Source organism: Psittacula echo (genome assembly GCF_963264785.1).
Source record: "Psittacula echo genome assembly, chromosome: 4".
Taxonomy (NCBI): Eukaryota; Metazoa; Chordata; class Aves; order Psittaciformes; family Psittacidae; genus Psittacula; species Psittacula echo.
The window spans coordinates 85,525,542-85,549,624 of NC_137738.1; the positions used below are offsets into that span (position 1 = coordinate 85,525,542).

The following is a 24,083-nucleotide window of genomic DNA, read 5'->3' on the forward strand; positions in this document are numbered from 1 at the left end:
TTCCTCATTCTGCTGCAGGGTGAATCTATGTATAATCTCTGAAGATGTAGAAATGTACTGAAAGACTGGCAAGTACCTCAGTGGTGCCCTCTGAGACTGTCTATTTTGGTAAATTAAACAGAACCAAAGAACCTTCCCAAACACAAGAACCCATGTATCTGTGCAGTTAAATTGTTGAAATAGTCTCTAACATACTTCTTGAGCTTTCCAATTAGCATTCTCCCTAATAATTGTCAAGCACTGCCAGGAGTTAGTGTGGGCAAGCAACCATTCATAATAGGAAATTTGAATAATCTCTCCCTGTTTGAGAAGCTAAAGGATGTATTTAATAGCATGGATGTAGGCCATTCCATGCTAGCTGGCTTCACTGCCAGAAACTGGTCCTGAAAATGCTGCATCTGTTAGCAAGCCTGCAAGTCCTGTATTCCACTGTCAAGAGTAGATAGATAGCAGTGAAAGCCATCATCTGGATTTTAGCCAACATATCCAAATAAAGTAGATAGTTTGGTTTGAAGCACCATAAATCTAGAGAGTTTTCTGCCTGAATAGGAAGGAATGGTATTGAAGTGCTTTCAGTTTCCAAGCAGTCATTAGCTCTGATAGTTCAGCAAACAGATACTTTCCAGTTGCTTAATATGCTTTTGTTTTCAGGGATTCATGACTGAAGAACTATAGAGACTATTATATAGCTAATAAATCTGAACTTGCTGTTACTGATGCTGATGTGTCTACGAAGGTGATTTTACATGACCAGTGCTAATTGGTGTGTAAAATATAATGGCCTAGCAGGGGAAATTGTTCATGCTGCCATCATTGCCTAACAAAGTGTAAAGCTTATTTACATTTTGAAGGAATGTCCCATATATTTTCCCTTTTATGAATGTTTAACAATTTGCAGTTTTCTTTAATTAGAAAAACACAGTTTCTTGTCTCCAGATCCACTAAACATGTGTCCCATATTGGCAAGACAGCTTAAGGGCATTCACTTTGAAAAAAAGTGTTGTATTATGCAGGGACATAGTTTGTTGCTCTCAGAAGCTGAAATAATAAGCCCCACAGGAGAAGATAAAATTTTAGAACATATGCATTTCTGAAAGATTAACAACTTAAGAAAACAAGAATATTGGGTTTGCAGGCAAATATATTTAGACCATGATAGATATCTGTGTAATGGCACCGACTTTGTTGACAGGAAAATTGAGTGTGCATGGTTTAGATGGTGCAGTTTGCAAAATTATCCGATGTAACCACAAATTGTCTCGAAAAGCATCTGATATAAAAAATGCCAGTAAAAGTTTCAACTACAGAAAGAGCAGATTTGAGGGTTTTGATTTAAGAACAGCTAGTAATGGATGACTGCATGCACAGATACCCTTTATGAACTGGAGAAATGTGATGTGGTTTAGTGATTGACACAGACATTGACTCTGCTGTTGATTTTAAAATTATTCATTCTTGTAAATCAACTGTCTTGTTAGTCTCTTTTTCCATTCTTAACTATATTATCTATTTTTTTGACACAGATAAACTAAGGAATTCCACTTATTATAGCTGTAACAGATTTCAAAATGAGGGCTTGATTTAAGATTAATGGTTCTGTACTGCTAAACTTCATAGGACAAAAATAATTATTTAAAAGTAGAGTAGCAGACTACATTAGATAAAAACCTTTGGAGAAAAAGTTAAACAGCTGAACATGTAAAACAACTTTTGCCAAATTTCAAACATCAAATAATAAAATTACTGTGATTAAATAATTTAATGTTATTGAAGAAGTTCCTAGGATGTCCAACTATTATTTAGCTTGAAGGCAAGAAACTTCTTGGATCTTCATAATTCAGGTTTTTTTAAGACAGTTGGCATTTTTGTACCCAGATTCCCCACTAAATGTCTTTCTGAAGCCCAGTCATATGGTTGATCTGAAGTATATTACATCCCTTATGAATTTTATACACCAAAGCAAAGAAAAAGCTGTGTAAAACCTTCCTTAGTTGTTATCCTCAGTAATACACTGATAGATCTGTAGATACGCAATTTTTTATATGCATGATATTCTTCATCGGTTACATATAGGTTGCATTCCTGACAGCTAAGGAAAATAACACCATTCCTCTACCTACCAGCTGACTTGCATATTTATTCTCAGGTTTCAGACTGAAGTAAATTATGATACTTTGGAAGTGAGAGATGGGCCAGGTAACTCGTCACCGTTAATTGGAGAGTACCATGGAACACAAGCACCCCAGTTCCTTATCAGTACTGGAAATTACATGTATCTGCTGTTCACTACAGACAACAGTCGTTCTAGCATTGGTTTCCTAATTCACTATGAGAGTAAGTCTGATATTTTTCTAATAGATTTTTATTTAATTTTGAAAATAATACTCAATTTCAAAATGAGCAAACAAATGTGAATGAACTTAAGTAATAACAGCTATATAAGAATAAACTATGTTTACTATATATTGTGTTGACAGGTAGTTCTTAAACTATTAATTAATTTTATAATGTTTTTCTTCAGGAGTTCTTTTTCATTTAGAATACTTAGGGACCTATATATTTAACCAAATGGAAAGTTATTTCAGAAATGTGTCTTTATGGGTAAAGATATATTGTCCTTTTGGTGTTTATTTGGTACGCATATCTGTCTGTCCGTTCGGCCTTCCCTCCCCCCCAACACTTCGCCTTTCTTTTTATCTGGTTTTAATACACGTTTGCAGTACTGAGCGGAATTGGACCTTATCTGTAGATGACGTATAAGGAATGGTCTAAAGTCACACTGATCTTTATATGATAGTATAGCCATTCACTGAAGTACTGAATAAAGAGAGCTTATATGTTTAGTGTGTTTGCTAAACAGTTAACATTGGTTTTACCAAGTGTTCTTGTTTGGAAACGAATCTCATTGTAGTAAATTTGCTGTCATGTTGAATCTAGAATGAGTGCCCAAACTTGTATTTCATATCTACATCAAAAGTTGGAAATCCTGCATAGCTTCTTTTAGCTTTGGCTCAGACATGGTGATAATGGCTAAACAGATAGTAACATGATAAACTGCAAGGCCACTAAATCATGTAAAGACAGGAAACAGTAGGTAGGTTTCTGCATGAGTTACCTGCAAATGCTGATTTTCCCTGATTGTATTGGATCTAAATGTTGCTGTTATGTTTTGTAAGACAGTCCTTAAATATTTATAATTTAATGTTTTATTTTAATGCCCCTGACAGGTAGATACCTTTTTTTTTTCCTGTGAAAATTGAAACAGTGATAAAATATCTGTTCTGCACATTCTTAAAGAGAAAGGTCTAATTATGCAATTATTTAGAATATATTTGTACAGTCACTTTTTAGCTTTGTTGAAAAAGTTAATATCTCACACCCATGACAGTAGTTGTTCAGTGCAATTTCTCTGGGTAGCCTTATAAAATGTCAGAATTAGATTTGAGTCATGAACTTTAAACCTTGAAATTAAGTTAGATCTTTAAGAAGAAAAGATGACTGAAGGCTAGTAAATGGTCTTTGTTTTCTTTTACATATAGTTCTCATGCATAGAATATATATAAATAAAAGTTTTTTTATATAAAAAGTTAATATATTTCAAATTTTGAAAGTCATAACAAAAGCTAGTTTTGTTTTTTTTTTTTTTTCTCACAAGCTCTTTCTGAGCAGATTGGCTCCCTGGCAGCTTTCTTTTTTGTACAAGTAGCATTTAAAAGGGTGGCTGGTGGTATTTTTTTTGTTAGAAATAAGTAAGAATATGAAGTGAATTGTTTTAGAATTACGTAATTTTATGTTCCCAGTTTAAGGAGTGAACTTGTTTATTTTTTGTGAATTATATTTCCCATTAAATAGTCATTTGACAATCGAATTTCAATAGGTATTAACAAAAAGCTTAACATCCATTCTTAGTTACAGACAGTGACTGCTGTTTCTTTTATGCTTTTGTATGATTACAAATGACATTCAGTTGACAGATTAAACATCTAAGTGTCAACATTGAAGTGTCAAGAGCCTGAAGCTTACCTTCTGGGCAGGGGAGAGCTAATCAATGCAATCAGTAGAGTCCAGGGAGCAATTCAGTAAACTCTGATGTAGAATCCAGGGGCTGTATTTAATTGCCTAACCATGGAGAGTTAGAATTATTTTAGGTGCTATGCCACCTAGGTACCATTTGCTGTAGCAGAGATTTCGATCTTGCACAAGTCCTTTGCCATGTCTACCAGATACATGGAGACATCCTGGTTATGATTGGATGGCTCTAGAAACATACTGAGAGAAGAAAATACCTCTTCTTGTAACTTTGCTGATTTTTTTTTTTTTCTCTTTTTTTTCTCTAGTTTGCCCTGAGTGGGCTGGTCAGATCTCTTTCTCTCTTTTGACTATGAAAGGAGTACACATATATAGGAGCATACGTATTTATGTATAAATATACATATATATATATGAGCAACTATAGAAGTTGCTAACATTAAAGATATCACAACAGAACTTTCATTTGCTTCACATTTCTCACACTTGTAAAAGAAAAGGCAGTGAATTGTAAATTCAAAGAAGAGCTTCGGAATATTTTCTTTGAAAATTCAAATAATTGTCTTATTTGGAAGTATCCTAAAAATCTTCCAATTATAATTATAACCTTGATAAATTAAATCACTGAACTATGAAGCAGAAGCTTCGTATAAGGTGTAATGAGTTGCTACTGAGATTGCAGTCATATTCTATTAAGCTAAAATATGCCTGTAATACAGCTTTAATAAAAATGTGACCCTTTAAAAGGTACTTCAGATGTGAAGGTAATTGTAAGTTCCCCACTTTAAATGTCTGTAATGCAGCTTTTTGATGACTTTTAACATAGCTAATGCAAGACAGTGTAGGTTACCTCATATGCATCTAAGTAAAAAAAATGTGCCTATAATATTCTTTAAGTAAAACTATTGATAAAACATTCAATTTTATCAAGAATAATTAATCTATAATTGTTTTTGACCAGCACGCCTCATGCCTCACATTTCCTTGATCTCCCAGCTTCCCTCCTTATGTGAAGTAGGTTCTGTAATCTTAGTATTTTTCTTAAGTGAAACTAGATAGACACACTTTTATCCACAAATTCCATTAATGTAAAGCCACCTTTTATTAAGGTATTTTTGAAATTTGTCATTCCTTAAGTAAGAAAGCATGACCATTTTCAAAGAAAATTGAGCAATTATTTCTTAAATCCAGATGCTTTATTTAAAAGTCTGTGTTGATTTATGGATTAACATTCCCTTCTGTACTAAAATTTATCTGAAAAATGGAACACAGATCATATTTCAGTTATGCATTGAGACAGGAATCATCCCATATTACCATGTCCATCAGTATGTATTTGATAAACATTACAATTCTCTTAGAGAAAAATTGCTTAAAGTCAAGAAACACCCATCTTTGTAAAAGCTTTCTGTTTAATATTCAAAAATTTGGCAAAATTAGTGTTGTGATTTTTCTGAAATGAAACATTATCAGTATTAAAAAAAAGATAAGGCTAATCCTTTATTCATTGTATAAAATCATGTATTTTGTTAGAATTTGTTTTGGAGAAGAATTGTTTAGACCCACATATATGCAGTCTTCATGGACTTCACAAAATGTTGAGAAAAATGTACTTTTATTTTTATTTTTTTAAGAAAGAAAAAATACCATCAGTTTGTGTCGCTATTTAAAAATTCCTTGTAATACAAAACATAATCATGTAAATGTTCGATACATGCAAACATTGCTATAGATGGCCCCTCTACTCTGCTCTTGTGAGACTTCACTTGGAGTACTGTGTGCAGTTTTGGTGTCCTCAACGTAAAAATGGAGATGTTGGAAAAAGTCCAGAGGAGGGCCACGAGGATGACCAGGGGACTGGAGCACCTCCCATATGAAGACAGGCTGAGAAAGTTGGGGCTGTTCAGCCTGGAGAAGAGAAGGCTGCGTGGAGACCTCATAGCAGCCTTCCAGTATCTGAAGGGGGACTACAAGGATGCTGGGGAGGGACTCTTCATCAGGGACTGTAGTGACAGGACAAGGGGTAACGGGTTCAAACTTAAACAGGGGAAGTTTAGATTGGATATAAGGAAGAAATTCTTTACTGAGAGGGTGGTGAGGCATTGGAATGGGTTGCCCAGGGAGGTTGTGAATGCTCCATCCTTGGTGGTGTTCAAGGCCAGGCTGGATGAGGCCTTGGGTGACATGGTTTAGTGTGAGGTATCCCTGCCCATGGCAGGGGGGTTGGAACTTGATGATCTTAAGGTCCTTTCCAACCCTAACTATTCTGTTTTTCTATGATCAAAGAATAACACAGATCTCTTAGAATGAAATCAGGAAATCTAAAATGCATACTTAGGTACAGAAGGAGACAAACAGTAACAAAAATATCTATAAATAAATTCAAAATAAGAGTAAAAAATAAAAATCATTACTTCATAAAAATTAAGGTGAACATCAGCTGTCACACGGAATACTAAATGTTCTGTTCCTGTTTTGCAAAATTCACAGAAAAGCTTTTTGACCATATACAATTAAAGGAATGTTCACAAGGTAATTATACAGCATATGGAAAGAGGGACTGCACAATACTGATATCATTAAAAATATTTTTATTCATCACAGACTGTTGAAATTCTCTGTGCTATACTTAAAGGCAAAGCAGTAGCAGTCGCCATTCCACTGAAAATTAAAGCTGTAGGGAAGTTTCAAACAGTTTCAGAAAGGCACACACATTTCAAAGAGAGGAGAGATGGAAAAAAAAAGTTAAAATAAGATGATGAGGACCAGAAGGATCAGGACATTAGTTTTATCTTCACTCTTTAAAGATACTAGTTTCAAGCTGATAAACAAGGTGATAAGGAACAAATGATTTGTGTTTGATAAGAACAGCTTACATCAAACCAACCTCATTTCTTTCTTGACAGGTTAACTGGTTTTGCAGATTTAGGAATGGAAAGGGAAGGAAACAGCTTTGTGTTGACATTTAAAAAGGTTTTAGAAGTCTTCCAGAGGAAATGCAGAAATTTGGTCTAGATGAAATTATTACAGGTGTAACAAGCACTTCAGTTAGCACTGCAAAAAGTTGCCCAGAGTGACTGTGAAATCTCCATTCTTGGGGATATTAAAAATGCATTCAGACATGGATGCTCCTGGGCAACCAGCTCTAGGTGACCCTGCTTGAGCAGGAGGCTTAGACCAAATGACACTGAGAGGTTCCTTCCTGCCCTGTTACGTGATTCTGTGATGCTGTGAAGAGTTTTGTAAACTTCTGTGTAGAAAGCAGCCAGCAATTAGTAGTTCATTAACTCAGATTTGTAGGGATCCTACTGTGATCTGGCCTAGATCCAAAAATACTTGATACTTTTGTTAACAATTTTGATAACACGAATTCTGAGGATGATTCCAACCTGCAGTTATAGCAAGCACTATGGTGGAGAGGGTTAGAATTCAAAACAAACTAAATTAACTGAAGAAATGGTGTGAAATTGAAAAAAAAAAATCAAATGCACAAATGGGGAAGGAGAAATGACATGCAAAAATGCAAGATTAAAATACAGTAGAAAAGGATATGTTTTTTATACAGAACAGAAATAATCTAGAGAAAAACATAGTAGTAATGCAGAAAGTCAAATCTTCTGGCAATTGTAGTTAATCATCAATGCAAAACAAAACAAAAAAGGAATTACAGAAAAAAAAGAATTACAGATGTGTTGGGGGAGGGGGGCATCATTCCATCCCAACGCTCCCAGTCAGTTGCCAGCACCTGTAATAAATGCTCAGAGCAATGTAGAGATATTTCAGCCACTCCAGCCAATGAGCAGGCTTCATTTGGAGCTCGCCTCAGATGCCTCTATACAAACACCCACAGTATGGGGAACAAACAAGAGGAATTAGAAATGTGTGCACATCTCATGAGGATATGATATTATTGGTATCACAGAAACATGGTGGGATGGCTCCTAAGACTGGAGTGTTGGAATGGAAGGTTACAGGCTCTATAGAAAAGACAGGCCTGGCAGGCGGGGAGGGGGAGTTGCTATTTATGTTAAGGAGAGGCTGGAGAGTATGGAACTCTGTCTGGGGACAGGTGAGCAGTCAACAGAGTTTGTGGATCAGGGTTAAAGGGAGAACAGCGATGGGAAACATTACTGTGGGGATCTGTTACAGACTGCCTGATCAAGAGGAATCTGTGGATAAAGCACTCTATAGGCGGATAGAAACAGCCTCAGGCCCGCAGGCCCTTGTTCTTATGGGGGACTTCAACCGCCCTGACATCTGTTGGAGTGAAGGTACAGCCCAGCAGAAGCAATCCAGGAGGTTCCTCGATTGTGTGGAAGACAACTTCCTCCTGCAAGTAATAGAGGAGCTGGCAAGGACAGTAGCCATGCTTGATCTCGTGCTCACGAACAGGGAAGGGCTGGTTGGAAATGTGACACTCCAGGGCAGCCTTGGTTGCAGCGACCATGAGATGGTGAAATTCGAGATCCTCAGGACAGTGAGAAGAGCGTGCAGCAAGCTCACTGCCCTGGACTTCAAGAGAGCAGACTTTGGCCTCTTCAGGAACCTTCTTAGTAAGGTTCCATGGGATACAGCCCTAGAGGCCAGGGGAGCCCAAGACTGCTGGTTGCTATTCAAGGATCACCTGCTACAAGCTCAAGAGTGTTGCATGCCAACTAGAAGGAAGTGCAGCAGGAGGGCCAGGAGACCTCCTTGGATGGATAAGGAGCTGCTGAGGAAACTTTGAAAGAAAAAAGAAGCTTATAAAAGGTGGAAGCAGGGACAGGTGGCCTGGGAAGAATACAGGGATGTTGTCTGGGAAGCTAGGGACCAGGTGAGGAAAGCTAAGGCTCAGTTAGAATTAAACTCGGCTAGGGATGTGAAAGATAACAGGAAGGGATTCTATAGGTACATTGTGAATAAAAGTCAGATTAGGGACAATGTGGGCCCTCTCCGGAAGCTATCGGAAGAACTGGCTACCCTGGATTAGGAGACGGCTGAGGTTCTTAATGACTTCTTTGCCTCAGTCTTCACTGGCAAATGCTTTGACCGCACCACCCAAGTCTTGGAAGGCAGATACAGGGACCATGAGAATGGAGACCTTGGGCCCACTGTAGGAGAGGATCTGGTTCACGACCATCTTAAGAACCTGAATGTGCACAAGTCCATGGAACCTGATGAAATCCATCCACGGGGTGCTGAAGGAGCTGACGAATGAAGTTGATAAGCCACTGTCCATCATATTTGAAAAATCATGGCAGTCAGGTGAAGTTCCCAATGACTGGAAGAAGGGAAATATAATCCCCATTTTCAAGAAGAGGAAAATGGATGACCCAGGGAACTATAGACCAATCAGTCTCACCTCTGTGCCTGGCAAACTCTTGGAGCAGATTTTCCTGGAAGGCATGCTAAGGTACATGAAAAACAAGGAGGTGGTTGGTGACAGCCAACATGGCTTCACTAAAGGGAAATCCTGCCTGATCAATTTGGTGGCCTTCTATGATGGGGCTACGAAATTGATGGACAGGGGCAGAGTAGTTGACGTCATCTACCTGGACTTGTGCCAAGCATTCGACACTGTCCCACATGACATCCTTGTCTCTAAATTGGAGAGACATCAATTTGATGGGTGGACCACTCAGTGGGTAAAGAACTGGCTGGATGGCCGCACGCAAAGAGTTGTGGTCAATGGCTCAATGTCTGTCTGGAGACCGGTAACGAGCGGTGCCCCTCAGGGATCGGTGTTGGGACCGGTCTTGTTCAACATCTTTGTTGGTGACATGGACAGTGGGATTGAGTGTGCCCTTAGCAAGTTTGCTGATGACACCAAGCTGTGTGGTTTGATTGATACGCTGGAGGGAAGGAATGCCATGCAGAGGGACCTTGACACGCTTGTAAGGTGGGCTGATGGCAACCTGATGAAGTTTAACCATGCCAAGTGCAAGGTCCTACACCTGGGTCGGAGCAATCCCAAGCACAGCTACAGGTCGGGCGGAGAAGAGATTCAGAGCAGCCCTGGAGAGAAGGACTTGGGGGTGTTGGTCGATGAGAAAATGAACATGATCCGGCAGTTTGCGCTCCATCCCAGAAAGCCAACTGTACCCTGGGCTGCATCAAGAGGAGTGTGACCAGCAGGTTGAAGGAGGTGATCCTGCCCCTCTACTCTGCTCTCCTGAGATCTCACTTGGAGTATTGTGTACAGTTCTGGTGTCCTCAACATAAAAAGGACATGGAACTGTTGGAACAAGTCCAGAGGAGGGCCGCGGGGATGATCAGGGGAGTGGAGCACCTCCCATATGAAGACAGGCTGGGAAAGCTGGGGCTGTTCAGCCTGGAGAAGAGAAGGCTGCGTGGAGACCTCATAGCAGCCTTCCAGTATCTGAAGAGGGCCTACAAGGATGCTGGGGATGGACTCTTCATCAGGGACTGTAGTGACAGGACAAGGGGTAACAGATTGAAACTGAAAACTTAGGGGAAGTTTAGATTAGATATAAGGAGGAAGTTCTTTACTTTGAGGGTGGCGAGGCTCTGGAAGGGGTTGCCCAGGGAGGTTGTGAATGCTCCATCCTTGGCGGTATTTAAGGCCAGGTTGGATGAGGCCTTGGGTGACATGGCTTAGTGTGAGGTTTCCCTGCCCATGGCAGAGGGGTTGGGACTAAATGATCTTAAAGTCCTTTCCAACCTTAATTATTCTGTTTTTCTATGATTCTAAAAGACAATTTCTGTATATGGGAATGTTTGGAAAATAATTATTTCACTTCATTTGATGACCAGAGAGAATATTTTGTCTAGTTTTGGACCTGGTATAAAAATAGTAGGAGGTTGTTAACATTTAAAACACGACATATATGGATTCATTGAAATGTGTGTACCTTTTTAGTCTAGAAAAGGGATGTCTTGGCAGGCAGGAGGGAAGGTATGGTAGCAGTCTCATGTACCTAGTAGCTATAAATTGCAGCTAGTCTTACAGTTCAGTTTAGAACTCTGTTAAAATTCCTGTGGTCCCTCTCAGCAATGAGGGCAGAGGTTACATGCTAGCTCTTCCATAAGTCACTAGCAAATATAATATGCACTGAAGTGCTCACTGAAATTTGACTGTTATGGTCTGTCACTTGGAAATACCCTCCAGGTATTTACTTGAGAAAGATTTTTTTTTTTTTCTAATTTTATATGAATGAAAAAGGCTTTGCGCAACCTCCCTCTTCCCTTTCATCCTCTGCTCCCCTCACTACACTCTTTCACTTCTCTCTTCCCATTTTGCAGCACCTTTGCTTCCCCACATACTTTATGACATTATTAATGGGTTTCTGTAACACAGATTTTTAAAATCTTTTGAGTGTATCACAGTTTTTTGTGATGTAACACTATTTATTTTAGTGTCATCATTCTGCTAGCAAACAGTACAAATGTATTCACGCACCAGTTCAAATGTAGTACACTCTTAAGAGCTGCTGGAAAAACATTGACACCAAGTTTGTAAGCAGGCTTTAGTTCTTTAAGCCTAATTTAGCCTTGTAATTTACAGCAAAGCATTTCTGGCCACTTGAGCTATATCTGATCCAGTAAGTTAGAAAATCTCTGGTCTTGGCTTCAATCTTGTAATCATTCATACAGTTTAAGCACAATCCCTTGTACTATTTTGGCCAATACCAACTAGCATCTTCCCATACAGTACCTGGACATCGTTCCTTGAACATCTTCAGCCAGAGACTGTTCTCAAAAGCAAACAGTCTTATTTAAGGTGGGAAAGATTTTATCTGTATTAATGTTATCTATGTCGTGCTTTGAAGCTGATGCCAGAGAATGGGCCCTCTCGTAATTTAATTGTGTGGCCTCTGGTTCTAATTCTTGGAACTGCATTATGACAAGCATTCACCTACTCTATTAAACAAAAAAAAAAAAATAAAGCAAAGATAATTCATGCTTTTCTCCTTTAGAATAAGTCTACCTATGTGATCAACTTTATTAGGCAATATGCTTCTCTTTCTGTCCAAAAAATTGCTTTTATCATCTGCCTTACTGATGTTCTGGATAATTCTATCCTGATGGCAAAGAATAGCACTCTGGCTTCCAGCTGAAACACTTTTATTGTTCAAAGCATTTTTGAGATTTATTGAATGACACAGCAACTGCTCCATAGCTAGCATGAATGGGTAGCATAGTGGTTATGGCACACAGACGTGATTTGCTTTCTGGTTTTCTTATATGTTTTCTTTATCCATTTTGTGCGATGAGCATTCTGTAAACAAGCTCTTAGCAATCTTACCCTAACATTCCCCTTTTCTAATGGTTTGAACTGTTTGATCTGTCACAGAAAAAGTAGATGTATGAAATATATATAAGTATGTGGTATATGAGTATGTAGTATATAAAAGTGTATAGCTGTTGTGTGCTTCATGCATTACAGAAACAAACTAATTTCCTTTTTACAGATGTAATGGGACCTAATGATTAAATCAGTTTCTAAACCAGCATATTATTCTAAGTGTTTGCAAAATATGTGTTTTAATAATCAGTGAAGCATCTAATATAGCTAACAACAACAACAGGTTGATAAATACTTGATGAAATGCCAATATTGACAGAGCAAAGTTTTTGAGTATGACTGTCCAGATTTTGCAGTTATTCAGTGATGTACGAAGTCTTTTGGGTTTATGTTTGTTATTTACTTTGGATTGTGTGTTATGTTCCTTGGAAGAGAAAAAAAATTAAATTGTAGGATAGAATTATCTGCTTATCTAATTCCCACTGCTACGTGGAGTGGAGGTAGCATTTTTTGAGGAAGCTACTGAGCATGCTTTACTTGAGAAATACTGTATTGTGCAGGGTGAGAGAGAGAAGATATGGTTTTCACCCAGACTTTCTTCTTATATATACTGAGACAATTGTTATTAGGATTAAATCAATTCTTTCCAAATATGAGCCTAAAATTTATCACTGTGGTGCCAGAAATTCTCATATATGGATTAATAATGGGGTTTTTTTTGTAGCCAGGACTCTCAGTACTGCACATTATTAAGCTTGTCTTATGTTATCTCCTATTATGAAAAAAACCCAAATCTTTGTCCTAAGCAAAGATTTTTTTTTTCTTTTTAGCTATGTTTATGATTGCTAGAAGTTACAGACTGAGTATATTCCCCTGGGAGTAAAGCTCTGTTGCCTGAGCTGACTTTTTAATTTATACAGCACCACTATTTCAGTCAGGAACTTTGAAGCTGATAGGGTTGCTACAGCTTTTGTTTTTGTTGCAAAAATCAAAAACAATGTAGTCAGTGTAATCTAGAGTTATCCTCTCAAAAAGAAACTGATGAAATTACCTGTTATAAGTGACTCAGAATCCCCAAGCAGTTGGTGTTTTGAGGCAGGGGTAAAAGGGTGCCCTAAGAGGAAGGAATTTTAAGAGTGCTGCTGTGGACCTCCATCTACTCTAACATATCTCAAAACATGAAGTGTAGTTTGTCTGCAAAAAATTAATGTATATCAAAGTTAAAATTTCATACACAATTAGTATTTATTAAGGGCACATGCACTGTAAATATTACAAACTTAAAAGGGTTCTTTGAGTCTATATTAAACTGTTTAAGCCAGGTGAAGGGAATCTAAAAATGCACTGTGTCAGCGAACATGGTACATTTACATTAAGAGCATGCAGTCAAGTCCAAGAGAAACTTATTCATCAAGAATTTAAACTTATTCATCAAGGATTTAAGTATGTCAGGGATACCTCATGAAAACTAGATCATAAGCTTTCAAATCTGAATCTTAACTGAGATGTAAGAATAGCTGGAGGGTACAGTGGATATTTCTCTGTGCAAGCAAGTGTCATTATTTATGGTATTTTTGTTCGTAGTCCTGCTTCCAACCCTCATATCTATAATTCTAAGCCCATTACTCTGTGCCCTGATATTTTTTTTATTATTTTATCTTAGTTTTTAACTTCTTCTACTTCATTCCTATGGACTGATCACAACCTCCATTCCCCATTCCTGACACACCACCTGGGAAGGGGTGGGGAGGTTGTAGAGTTGTGAATGAAGGGAAGAAGTTGAGCCTGGAAAGAGGAAGATTGTGGTGGGTTGACCTTGGTTGGATACTAGGTGCCCACCAAAGCTGCTCTGTCACTCGCTCTCTTCAGCAGAACAGGGGAGAGAATATGTAACAGAAGACTTGTGGGTCAAGATAAGGACAGGGACAGTTCACTCATCAATTACCATCATGGGCAAAACAGACTTGACTCATGAAAATTTATTTAATTTATTGCCAATTAAAATCAGAGTAGGGTAATGAGAAAATAAAGTGAAATCTTAAAATGCCTTCCCTCCACCTCTCTCTTCTTCCTGGGCTCAACTTCTCTCCCAGTTTTTTCTACCTCCTCCCCACAAGAGATTCGGGAGGACAGGAATGGGGGTTGTGGTCAGTTCATCACACACTGTCTCTGCTGCTTCTTCGGCCTAAGGGTGAGGACTCCTCACACTCTTCCCCTGCTCCAGCATGGGGTTCCTCCCATGGCAGACAGTCCTTCACAAACTTCTCCAGTGTGAATCCTTCCCACAAGCTGCAGTTCTTTACAAACAGACTCAGGCTGGAGCAGATTGCTTCAGTATGGGTCCCCCTGCGGTGTCACAAATCTTTTTATCCATAAGATAAAAGAAATTCCATCCCAATAGAGAGTCTTTATTTGTTTCCCTTGTGTGTATCCATTATAGCTCATTATATGATTAAATTTCACAAATGTTTGCTATCACTATAAGCATAATGGATAATGCTCTGTTAATGAGCCTCCATTTGATAATTTTGAGGGTTTTTTTTTCCTTGTTCAGTGTATAGCTTCAGGTTTATTGAGCAAACACTATTCAATCTGTACTATAAGACATAATTACAAAAGACTCCTGTCACTTAAGAGTTACACATTGCATAAGCTATGTTCATTGTCTATTTTTAATATATATGATGGTATCTGTAGGAAATAAGTCTTTTCTGAGTTCATCAGCTGCAGTTTTTCAACACTACTTTTGCTAAATCAAGTAATTGTTACTGTGACAGAGAAAAGTTGAATTGTCCCACAGAATCAGAAACTGAATAGATGAAATAATCAAATAAGTTTATATAGTATCAAAATTTGTATTCATACTTTGGACCTTAATATCCTCCTGTAGTTTCAGATGTCCAGTGCTTTTGCAGGCTTTTTTTTTCATTGCTTGATAAATTATACTTCAAAGCTCCAATCTTTTCCTGTTCTTCATTTGTGCTTCTCTATTCTATGAGATTGAAAATGGAAAAACTATGATCTGACAACAGCTAGAGAAAATGATTGATATCTCACATCAGTTCTCAGGCAATGCCAACAGATATCTTTTGACAACTCCTTCTTCCTTCTGTCTTAGTTTGCTGCCTTTGTTTTTTTAATTATTATTTTTTATTTATTTAAAAAGGGGGAATAAATTAAATCTGTGTTTCAGGTGTTACTCTGGAATCAGATTCCTGCCTCGACCCAGGGATTCCTGTGAATGGTCATCGCCATGGTAACAACTTTAACATCCGCTCCACAGTAACTTTTAGCTGTGATCCAGGATATACACTCAGTGATGATGAACCACTCATATGTGAAAGAAACCATCAGTGGAATCATGCATTACCCAGTTGTGATGGTAAGTATCAAGTTTTTCAGATGGCAACTTTAAAGTCCAAGGAAAATAGTCTCCTATTTTTGAGAAGTAATATCATTACTACTACCTCCCTTAATTACACCAAGATCCACACTTAAAAAAAAATTATTTAGCTATTAGTAAAAGCCATACTTTACATCCCTGTATCAACTTTCAGTCAAGTACTGTAATGTACATTGAAATTTGCAGGTGTATATTCACCAACAGAAAAATGAAAATTCTCAGAGGGTGCCACTGTTCAAGTGTGAATGAAAATGGTGCCATACAAGTAACATTTTTGAAGCAAAGCCAATTACCTTTTATTTTAAACTTGGAATAAAGAATACCAAAATGATTGCTCAAAATTTAGGATACTCAATACTAAATAAGATCATCATCAGCCTGATAAGTTTCTTGACATATTTTTGCTTTGAAATTTTTATTAGTTCATTAATTGTTTTGGGGGATATGCAATATGAAACTGTCTAGAACTTTCATGAAACACTCAGCCTTCTGGCCCCATACACAAAACCTATGAACTACCAAATATTATTACATAGTTAAAAGCTCTTAATCACTGCAAAGCAAACTAATCTACCATTCAAACTCACTGACCTTGTAAGCACTACAACTTGTTCCTCCTTTGCAAGGACAGAAGCAAACAACTGTTTTAAACTGCATTTTGTGATCAGGTTTTAAACTGTACGTTGGCACAGTTGATGAGCTTTGGAGTGTCAGCAGGCTTCCCATAAGCTGTGATTTTAAAATGAGCAAAGCATATTTAGTATTCTTCTGTTGGTTTTATGGGATCCTTTTGTTTGTTTGCTTTGCTGCAGTGGGTTAAGAACACTATTGTAGGAATCTTAACTTTGATTAGTATCCTGTTCTCTTTCCGTTTACTTTCTACTAAAATTTGTGAATGCATTTTTTCGAGTTAAACCACTAATATTCAACTATTTTTTATGTTTATGAGCATTGAACTATGGGAATATCTAGTTATTTTTTGCTCATTGAAAGAGCCCCTTATTCCCCACTTTCAGCATAAGTGTGTAATAGAAAATTTAAAGCCTTTCTAGAGTAGGGCCTCCAGGCAAGCAGCATACAAGGATTACACTCAATTTCTGCTTTTTTCTGCACATATTCAACTACATTGAATTTAGTAGTCTAAAATGACAAAATATAACTCCTTTTAGGTAATTATTGTGTTAGTGTATTTGCCTTTTGACAAACTGTTGTGACCCAGATTTTTCGAATATGACAGATTTAACTGAGCATTTTGAAGTCACCAAAATTGCAACTTCAGAAATTGTATCACCAGAATAAATCCCGGAGGGAAAAGCTTCTTGTTTTGTTTCATGCTAACAAAGAAAAAGAACCAAGTACAGAGACACTATAGCTAAAGTTCTAAATAATATGTCATTCTCAGAATATTATAATGTCAAGGTGAAAATAGTTTTAAAAAGGGTGAGCTAAATAAAACCAGATGAATTGCATATTTTAAATTTTAAACTTAAAACTATGTAAATTATTTGTATTTAATATTTGCTTTAAGGAATGTTGTCAGACATTTTTCTTCCTTCTGTAATTTTTACAGAAGAAGAGGGATTTTGAATGAATGTATACGACCATTCATTTATGGCATTATGAAACAGATATCTGTAATTATATTACTGTCATGGTTTAAGCCCAGGCCGTAAATTAGAACCACGCAGCCTACTTCCCCCACCACCACCTTTCTTCCCTCTGCTCCTGGAGGGATGGAGAGAATCTAAAGAATGCAACTCCCACGGGTTGAGATAACAGTTTAATAACTAAGGTATAACACAAATCACTACTGCTACCACCAATAATAATGATAAAGGAAATAACAAGGGAAGAGAATACAACTGCTCACTGACCGGTACCTCGCCCCCACCCCGCAGCGTTCCAGGCCTTCTGGGGCACTCCCAGTTACATCCCTGGGCATGACATGCTGTGGTATGGAATACCTCTTTGGCTAGTTTGGGTCAGGTGTCCTGTCCCTGCTTCCTCCTGGCTTCTCCTCCTCCCTGGCAGAGCATGAGGCTCACAAAGTCCTTGGTCAGGGTAAACATTCTGACCAGCAACTGAAAACATCGGCTTTATCAGTATTATTCCCAGGCCGAAAGTCAAAACCACAGCGCTGCACCAGCTACTAAGAAGGAGAAAAACTGACTGCTGCTGCTGAACCAGGGACAGTTACTTATTATTGAGTAATGTTATCAACTGTGTATTTCCTGTGGATTTAACGATGCATATTGTCATTCATGCTTATGTGCAGAAATACATATATGCAGGGAAAGCCAGACTAGAAACAACTATTTTCCTTCTACTTATTTTCAACTGTGTATAATATATAAAGTAAAAACAAAATAAAAACTTCAAAAAACAACTTAGTCTAATAAGAAGGTTTTTAAAAAAACCTGTTTGTATGTATATATGTATTTATTAAATATGCGTATATACACATTTACTTACAAATACCGCATGTTTATTGAACATTTTTGTCATGTATATTTGCCATCTAGTTTATGGCAAAGTATATCACTCTGCATGAGAAAGACTAAAACTATCTTAAAACTTTGTTAAATATTTAGCTTATTAAAATTAAAAAGGAGAATTAAAAAGCTGAACAGGAACCGATGAGTAAGAAAGCACAGCCATGCTGTATTTATAAGATTAGTGAGCAATTCAGCATGAAAATCTTAAACTTTAATTAATTCATCATGCACATTTAAGCAGCCTAGTTTAGCAAATGCTAGTATGCATAAAATGTTTCCTAGTGTAGTTCTTGTGTCTTTCAAAATATTGAGTTCCAAATAAATTACTTATGATGGGACAATCTGAATCTTTAAAAGACAGGAAAATACACTTTCTTTTTTATTTTTTTTTTCCCCTGACTATTGCAGGAGAAGTAAAATAGGGACAAACTTTTCTGTTATTTAAAAGAAAAAATACATTTGGTTTTGGAAATAATATTGTTTCCTATAATTGAAGTAATATATACTTTTCTAAATACGTGGTGCAAGAAAATTAGTTGCAAAATATTTGATTTTTTTATTTAGTTTACATAAAATCCCAAAATCTTATTTCTTAAATTACGACAATACTTGCAGTATTCCAGAACAAAATTTTCTTTAATTTTGTATTCTGGTAATCAGAGAGACTGTAGATGAAAAATAAACTCCCTTTTAAGGACTAATTTATGAACAAACAAATTGTTGGCTTTGGATGAATTAACTTCTTATTTTCATACTTGACCCTACTTCTAGTTTTAAGGGTAGTTCAAAAAGTGAACCGGATTTTTTTAATTGTTATTATTTTATTTATTTATTTTTTTTTTTAATAAAACCCAGGACGTCAGTATGACTTCTTTTGGCTTTTCTCCTCAACTTTTTTTTTTTTCTCTTATTAAGCTTTATGTGGTGGATACGTTCATGGCAGGAGTGGAACTGTTCTTTCGCCAGGTTTTCCTGATTTTTATCCAAACTCTTTAAACTGTACTTGGACTATTGAAGTGTCACACGGCAAGGGTAAGAATGTGATATGAATTACATACGTATATGTAATATCTGTGTTTAAATAAATCAAACACATATATTCAATAGAATGCCTTTTATGAACTGAGTTAAATTAGTGCTTTCTGCCACTCCTGAGGAAGAAGTTTAATTTTCCAAAATAAATAGGTTCAAATGTGATGTTTCTAGTTTGTGTTTATTTAGGAAAAGAAACATGCTTTTAACAGTTACCAGAGGAAATGTGTTGTTAGAAAAATGGACAGAAAATCGAAGTAAAATATATGAAAATAACAGTTACTTGTTAAATAGCACTAAATTTTTCAGTGAAAGCTGTTGGGACCTTCTTGATAGCTCTTCTTCATTACTAAGCATGAAGAAACAGATTTGATCTGTGTATTAGTAACCTTAGATTCTAGATGTCAATTTTTAAGGCCAAAAATTATGTATCTTTCTGTTACATATGCATCTGATTAACATTTGTGTGCACAGTTAAGCTTGTTAGCTTAATTGATAGGGTAATGTGTAAAAGAACTTATGGAAGTACTTATGATGCATTTCATACCACTGAATCTAAAAATAATAAAAATATTCCTCAATCTCCTTTTCTTGTCATAGAAAGTCTTTGTGATAGTCTTTATGAGTAATAGTGCAAGAACTGCATTGGAAGTTTCTACTATTTAAAAATTTTCTTGCAAATTGGATTTTGTTTTGAACTTTTGTGGCATTTTAAATGTAAAATATAAGAGAAGACTTTCTAAGAAGAGTGTTGTTCCCCAGAGTAAATAATCGTATCTGAAAACATAACTGTAGTTCAAAACTTAATTCATCACTACACTGGAAGTTGGCAACTGAAAAAAACAGTCCTTTTTATGACTGGTCCCAGAAAATACAAATCTCTACATATGGAAGACTGTACAGAAAACTTGTACATGCTTTATCCTTGTATTATTTTACTTTTAGAGTAAAAACCAGAATTGTTTTGGAGGAAATGGAAAAATAAAGCATGAATGAAAAATTTTAGTCGCTTATTAAAGTATGCCTCCTAGTTGAATAGTGAGATCATGGCAGAGATTATAAATTAGAGATGCATACAAGAACTTGAATAAAATCTATACAATACAAATTCAGATTTTTAGAATGCTGTGTGTACAAATAACACCGAATTTTTCAAATTATTGATTTATGGTGAGCTAAACAAACATCCACACTGCACATATTGTTTGAGCACAAGTGCTTTGTGCAAGGTTGTTTTTTTTTATTCTGAGTTTTAGGGTTTCATTCCATATGTCATTTTTTCTAAAAACCTTTCCATATAATGTAATATTCACTTTCTGTGACATTATGTATAAAGTAAAAACTTCCTATTAAATACTTTTCTTTTCCCCCTTTTTAATGTTTTTAAAGGTGTACAGCTGGTTTTTCATACTTTTCACCTTGAGAGCTCTCATGACTATTTGCTTATTACTGAAGATGGCAGCTTCACAGAACCAGTAGCCAGGTTAACTGGCTCAGTCTTACCCCCTTCAATTAAAGCTGGCCTGTTCGGAAATTTTACTGCACAGCTTCGATTTATATCTGATTTTTCAATTTCTTATGAAGGCTTCAACATTACATTTTCAGGTAAGAAATTCCATTCTGCTGAACAGAATGTTAGAAACTCTTAAACTCTTAAACAGTTGGAAACTGTTTCCGGATACTATTTTTACTTGTATAAAGCAGAAACATTATGAAGCACTAGTAAAAAGTTGGTAGAAACTGTATAGTCTCTATCATAGAAAAGTAGCTAAGGTTTATATGTGGCTAAATGATTGAGAAGGATGTTGGTGATGTGACTGTTTTAAGGAGTTCTCCCTGTTCTCAGAGAACCATTAGTTCCAATAGTTCTTGGAGGAAAATTAAGAGTGAAAAAAGCACTTTGGACCAACTAAATCAGAATTCAGCAGTTTTGCAAGTTAGGAATGTAAATGTGAATATTAAAAATCCCTGATAGTGTATTAATAACTCAAGATGGTAGAGGGCTAGGTAACCTGTAGAAAAATAGACAAAATATTGTGAATGGAATGGGAAAAATTGTAGACCTTGAATTTTTTTGAACACAAGCAAAGTTTTATGCCCTACCTACAGCTGACATACACATAGGTAGCCATCATGTGCCACCATTTATATTAAATAACTATTTTTAGAAATACTACCAGGTACATTAAGCTTATGACACAAATGAGTGAGTGTGTAACCTTATTTTCATACAATCAGAATGTGTAGTTCAGACATTTTCTAAATTTGATCTAGTCCCTCTGTATGTAACAGCCCCGATTTTTTCCCATTAATTTGTTCTGTCTCTACCTTAATCATTCCTGATGCATAGTTATAAAAAAGACCAAAACGAAAAACCAAAACATAGGCACTTGAGACATCTCTAAAATACATACATACGTATATATGTATTTTCAGTTGAGTGACACCTGTAGGATTTCTAAAAGGTGGCAAATGGGAATTGGCTTATTAAGAGTGTAGGTTTACTTAGGAAGCTCAAGTGAACTTTCTGAAAATGTAGGCATTGTCTTTTCATTCACCTGACCCTTTGTTTGATTTTTTTTTGTTAGACTGTTCTTCATTACATAATTATTTTTTTTAACTGTAAGTCTCTCTTCTAAAACTGTTTGGAAGTTCAGATGAGCCAAGAATTATATATAAAGAATGTAATTAAAATTATAGTAAACCACTTACGGTATAAGCTGATCACAGCCCTTGAAATTAAAAAGAAAAAAATGTGTGGGTGGGACATGATACATTATTACAGTATATTTAGCCGTAGTAGACATACAGAAACAGTACTGGGTTTTAGTAGAGAACACAACTCAGAAATATGTGTTTTCCAAGTGTTCTATACTGGCACAAGGCAGCTAATGTAATAAGCTTTTTAAAATGTATTTTATTTTTATTTTTTGTCCCATTTATTTAGATATGATGTTTTATTGTTTTCAGAATATGATCTGGAGCCATGTGATGATCCTGGTGTTCCAGCCTTCAGTAGGCGAATTGGTTTTCATTTTGGTGTGGGAGATTCCTTGATCTTTTCTTGTTTCCCTGGATATCGCCTGGAAGGTGCTAACAAACTTACCTGCCTGGGAGGTGGTCGGCGTGTATGGAGTGCACCTCTGCCAAGGTGTGTGGGTAGGTGGTCACATGCTTTCATTTCATTCATCAAATCGTTAATAGCACATGGCATGTGTCAGAATACTGAGCAGAGAACAAAGTCCTTGGGTTGAAAGCATTGATCCCCAAGCTGTACGAACTCCGTCAGTGCAAGATAAAAGTAATGCATGTCTCTCTTACTTGGAGAACAAAAATAAGAAAGAGGAATAGTTAGAATTGTGATAGAAAATAGTATCAAAATGTCTTGTGAGATAAAATTTAAATCTAATTATTGAAATATATGTTTGCCATAATTAAGATATAAATTTCATACTTTGTCTTTCAGGGTAAAGAAACACTGTTTAGAGATTTTAGGTGAAAAGAGCCTATTTTAGAGTCCCCTCGCTTGGTTCTAAGGTGTCTTTTTTTTTTTTTTTTTTTCATATTGTGCTCTTATTCTTGTAACTCAAAACTGGTGGCTGTGTTTTGGTTGAGTGGGAGGGGTTTGGGTGTTTTTTGCCCAGTTTATAAACTATGAACTGCATTCCAGTGTTGTAAACTAATTTTAAAAATTGCTGTTGAAATCAGAAACTGTATACTCAAAGTGAGTGAACAGTTCTTTTCTGGGAAAAGCTCTGGGACTAGATTTTACAAAATTTTTACAGTTCCTGTATTTGATTTGTGAGATGGTGTTATCACCAACATGTCAAGTGAATCTCATCAGCTACTATTGACATAATGCTTCTGAAATGTCAAATTGTTCCATGCACTTCTAAATGCATTTCCTTAAGAGGGCTCTTGTTTTAAATAAGATTTTATTTCATGAAGAGAGAAACTCAGCTTCAGCTTTTTTCTTGTGTTTCTTTTAAAGGGATAGATCTCTATATCTGAAAGGCATATCACCTGCATTGTATATGCACATGAGATGCATATAGTGTATAGTTTTTATGGAAAAAAGTAAACTATTACTAATTTTCTTTTATAAACCTGGGGTTATTTAACCCATGATGATTATTTAACTCATGATAGCTATTTAACCCATGATGAAAGAAATTGCAGATGAGAAAGAAACCAAAGTAATAATTAGCAGAGCCTGTTGCAATAGAACGAGGGACAATGGTTTTAAGACTATAAGAAGGGAGATTAAGGCTGGACGGGAGGAAGAATTTTTTTACAGTGAGGGTGGAAAAATACTGGATCCTGATTCTATGATTCTGTGACTCTATGATATGGAGTTTGCCACTAATTTAGAAAATCTAGATTTAAGTCTTAGGCTTTTCAGCTTGATTTGTCTTAGAAATATCACTGGCTTCTTAACACTGTTGGTCTATGAATGTTGGCTAACCAAGTATGCACCATCCTGTATCACAGAATCACAGAGCAGCCCAGGTTTAAGTGACCTTGAAAGGTCACTTTTGTGGGAAGGGAAGCCTAGATTAGATTATCTAGCACCCTGTGCAATTGCGTCTTAAAAACTACTGTGATGAGGCGATTCTGACACATCTCTGGGGAGGTTGTTTTAGTGACTGACTGTTCTCACTGTGAAAAAGATGTTTTCTATATTGAGATGAATCCTCTCTTGATGCAATTTGTACGTGTTGCCCTTTGTCTTCTCCTCGTGGTTTCTTGTGAAGACAGAGCCTCTGTTCTCTTTGTAGTCACCCTTTCATTACTGCAACACTGTAATAAAGATCCCGAGCCTTCTCCAGGAAGAAGAGACCTAATTCCTTCAGTCCATATTGATTTAAAGTGTGCAAAT

General features: G+C 36.5%; 1 protein-coding gene across 1 annotated transcript in view; it reads left to right on the forward strand.

Annotated features, from left to right (window-relative positions):
* CSMD1 (CUB and Sushi multiple domains 1) overlaps positions 1-24,083 on the forward strand; it is a gene marked incomplete at both ends in the record, with an annotated part of 1,184,444 nt that overhangs the window by 905,141 nt on the left and 255,220 nt on the right. The window contains 5 exons of the mRNA XM_080616376.1: positions 2,147-2,334; positions 15,468-15,656; positions 19,088-19,212; positions 20,602-20,809; positions 22,175-22,363. Of these exons, the coding sequence (XP_080472502.1) occupies positions 2,147-2,334; positions 15,468-15,656; positions 19,088-19,212; positions 20,602-20,809; positions 22,175-22,363 (899 nt within the window). The remainder of the gene's footprint in view (positions 1-2,146; positions 2,335-15,467; positions 15,657-19,087; positions 19,213-20,601; positions 20,810-22,174; positions 22,364-24,083) is intronic.